Raw genomic sequence first — 3,222 nt, 5'->3', positions numbered from 1 at the left:
TAATTTTCTGAGATGTATTTGCCATAGCTCAACCCTATCAGGGGTCTCTGCCCTTTGGATCCTACCAGGGGCTGCCGCCCCCGGACCTCGTAGGGGTTTAAGATCATAATAAATTCATGTAAACGTTCACTCCGCACCGCCATACTTATATGATGTATTATTATGACTAAAATGACAAATTAATTTAACTACACTAAAATATCCAATATATGTACATCGTCCTCTTGAACACATGTCTCAAAATGTAAGAATTAGGCACACATGTGTATTGTGTGTAAAAAAAACATAAATGTTCAATGTATGCATAAAATTTTCATTGTATGTACATAAGTAGAAGAGAGTCAGAATTGTATCACTAACAAACTGTCGTAAATCCATAGTTAACTGCCTTTGTGAGAACTCAGTCACAAACTGTCGGTAATTGGTCGCTAAATTTTAGGTGTCTGACGGAATTATTTATCAACTCAAAATATTTCTCCACGGATACCTTAGGGAGAGTGTTGTGGGAAATCCAAATTTTCGTCGGAATTTCCTACATAATTGTGTTTTCGCGTATGAATATTCGTGAAGTTTTTGTCGGATTTCCAACTAATTACTTATAATGAGCATAATTTAAATTTATTCTTACTATAAACTTTCAACCATAGTTATTAATGATACTAATACTAATTTAAAGTTATACTAAACGCATACGAAATTAAACTAAAGGTTCATTTAGCTACCTTCAAACATTATAGGTGTTATGCATATAAATACGTTTTCTAAAATTAAGCCAATACATGTTAATTGATAAAGCCTTGAGAATACATCAAGTTTTGTTGTATGGCTTATTTTGTTGATTATATAAATATAGTAACAATACATGATAGAGTGACTGATACATATTTATTTCATTCTATAATTTACGTGTAAGGCTCGGAAATGTTTCTGCGCGCCAACCAAAATCATGCTTTACATGCCGGTTTATCTTTTCCTATATTGGTTTAATCCGAGCTAGCAATCCATGATCAAATACTGGAATTGGGAGTCTTTTGAAAGATTCATCTTTATTAACAAGATCCAAAGTAAACTTTCTTACAAGGTGATGAATCACGGCCAAAGTTTCCATTTTTGCAAGCTCATAGCCTGGACATATCCTTGGCCCCGCTCCAAACGGCACAAGACTGAAAGGTGGTGGTGATGGCGCGTCTTTCTCAAATCGAGTTGGGTCAAACACGGTTGGGTTGTGGAAAGTTTCATTGTTCATGTGCGTATTGATCGGACAAACCAGAACCTAAATAAGATTATTACAAAAGTTTTATTGTTCAGTGTTTTATTTATATTGTTGCATATGTGAAAAATATACAACTTTTTCTTCATTTTGTGTATAAATATAACAAACCTGCCATCCTTTAGGGATGATGTATCCTTCATACTCAATATCTTGCACAACTCTTCGGAAGCTCACAGGTCCTGGAGGGTACATTCTCAGCATCTCAGATGCTACACACCATGTGTACTTCATCTTTTTAAGGTCTTCCCATGTTAAAACTTCTCCATATGATTTACTCTTGGAGATTTCTTCGTGTTCTACATAATTTCAATAATGCAAAAGCTTTATTTAAAGGGATAATGAGAGCAGAGTCTAATCAACTATGCCACAATGTAAAGACATTTTTTTTTATTAGGGTCAATTAATGTAAAGACCTATGTTTTTATTTTGCTTATTCATTGTATGGTCATTACTTACTTTACATGGATAGAGAAAAATTCGTAGGTACTTACATTAATTGAATGCCCGAATAGATAATACATAACTACTTTGGCATATTTGATTACCCTCCAGTGTCATTATCCCTTAATTCAGTATACATTAAGATGGCCTAGCTAGTTGACCTTTAAGTATTTTAGAATAGATAGATTTGTTGTTAGCCAAAAGCTTAATCAACATGGAGAGAAGGCTAGATGTTGAATCATGTCCAGCCAACATTGTCGCGATGATGTTGTCAGTGATCTCCTCATCAGATAAAGCTAACGAGCTATTGTCTCCACGGAGGCTAACCATATGAGTGATTAGATCGTTATGAAAGTTAGGTTGTTGATTTTGTTTTCCAAGTGTCTCCCTTTTCTCGTGTATAATATCAAGAATCATTGGTACTAGTTTCTTCCTTGCCATGATTCCACGATTCAAGCTAGTGAAGGGCAAGTTAATCGGAGGTGCAAACAATGCTTTAGTCATTTGCTCAAAAGGTGGTAGTAATCTATCTCTTTTGGGTCCCCTTTCAATACCGAATAGTAGTGCACAAATTATATCAAAGGTTAACATCTTCATTAAGGATTGCACCTACACCAACAACAAAATAAAGATAAAAGAGAATACTAGTATGAAAATCCAGCCAAATACGTCATCTACATACCTGGATCTCTTGTTTACCATCCCAGTGAGTTTTAAAGTGGTATTGGATCTCTTCATCTACTTTCGAAACATATTGCTTTAAAAGATCAGCCTTCAAAAACGAAAGTATGGCCCCTTTGACTCGTTTGTGATCATCGCCTTTCAGTTCGCTGATAACCCTCCTACCCATGATCATGGTGAAGGACGGGGGCTGTTCGGCACTGAGTTTGTTCGCATCGTATGAGAGTACAAACTTATTTGCACTTATTCCATGTAGAAGAACTGTTTGGTAACCAAAAATATTAGTTTTCCATATTGGACCATATTTTTTAATCCCTTTTTGGAACCATTCCTGGATCCTATCGGATGTGATAGCCTTATGAAAGCTATAGCTGCTTCCCAACCATGGTAATCCTAAAGAACCCGGCGGGAGTCTAGGATTATTGTTTTTTTCTTTTAATATAAAGAAAATAGTAAGGAAAAATAACAAGACGAACGATAGTGTAGTATAAAACTCCAATTCCATAGCTAAGAAACAAATGGAGTTGTTAGTAACGAGTATTCTTTTTCTATATATATACACAAATATATGGTATGGTCATTTAATGTCACCGTCCATTCATGTACTTTTTGAACACATTTTCCACTTTTGTGGTTCTTAGAGTTTTATCATGATAGGTTAAGTTAATTGTCATTAGCTTTTACATATAAACTAAGGTAATGTTAATGATGACTAGTCTAACTCGTCAGAGATATTCCAGATTTTACTTGAGGTCTTGAGTTTAATCGTTAGGGATGGCAAGTCGTGGGGTTTTTTCCTCCGAATACTTGTAATTGTCCATAGTCAA

The 3,222-nt window shown here is 35.1% G+C and overlaps 1 protein-coding gene across 1 annotated transcript; it reads right to left on the bottom strand.

Moving 5' to 3' along the window:
- Nucleotides 1–813: 813 nt before the first annotated feature.
- LOC122608329 (taxadiene 5-alpha hydroxylase-like) lies at nt 814–2,901 on the bottom strand. Its single transcript, XM_043781425.1, has 4 exons — nt 2,397–2,901; nt 1,876–2,323; nt 1,382–1,569; nt 814–1,273 (listed from the first exon to the last, which is right to left on the bottom strand). The coding sequence occupies exons 1-4, from the start codon at nt 2,898–2,900 to the stop codon at nt 974–976; spliced, it is 1,440 nt and encodes a 479-aa protein (XP_043637360.1). The 5' UTR covers nt 2,901; the 3' UTR covers nt 814–973.
- Nucleotides 2,902–3,222: the final 321 nt, after the last annotated feature.

The sequence above is a fragment of the Erigeron canadensis genome, chromosome 7, assembly GCF_010389155.1.
Source record: "Erigeron canadensis isolate Cc75 chromosome 7, C_canadensis_v1, whole genome shotgun sequence".
NCBI lineage: Eukaryota > Viridiplantae > Streptophyta > Magnoliopsida > Asterales > Asteraceae > Erigeron > Erigeron canadensis.
This window is presented reverse-complemented; position numbering and strand designations above follow the sequence as displayed.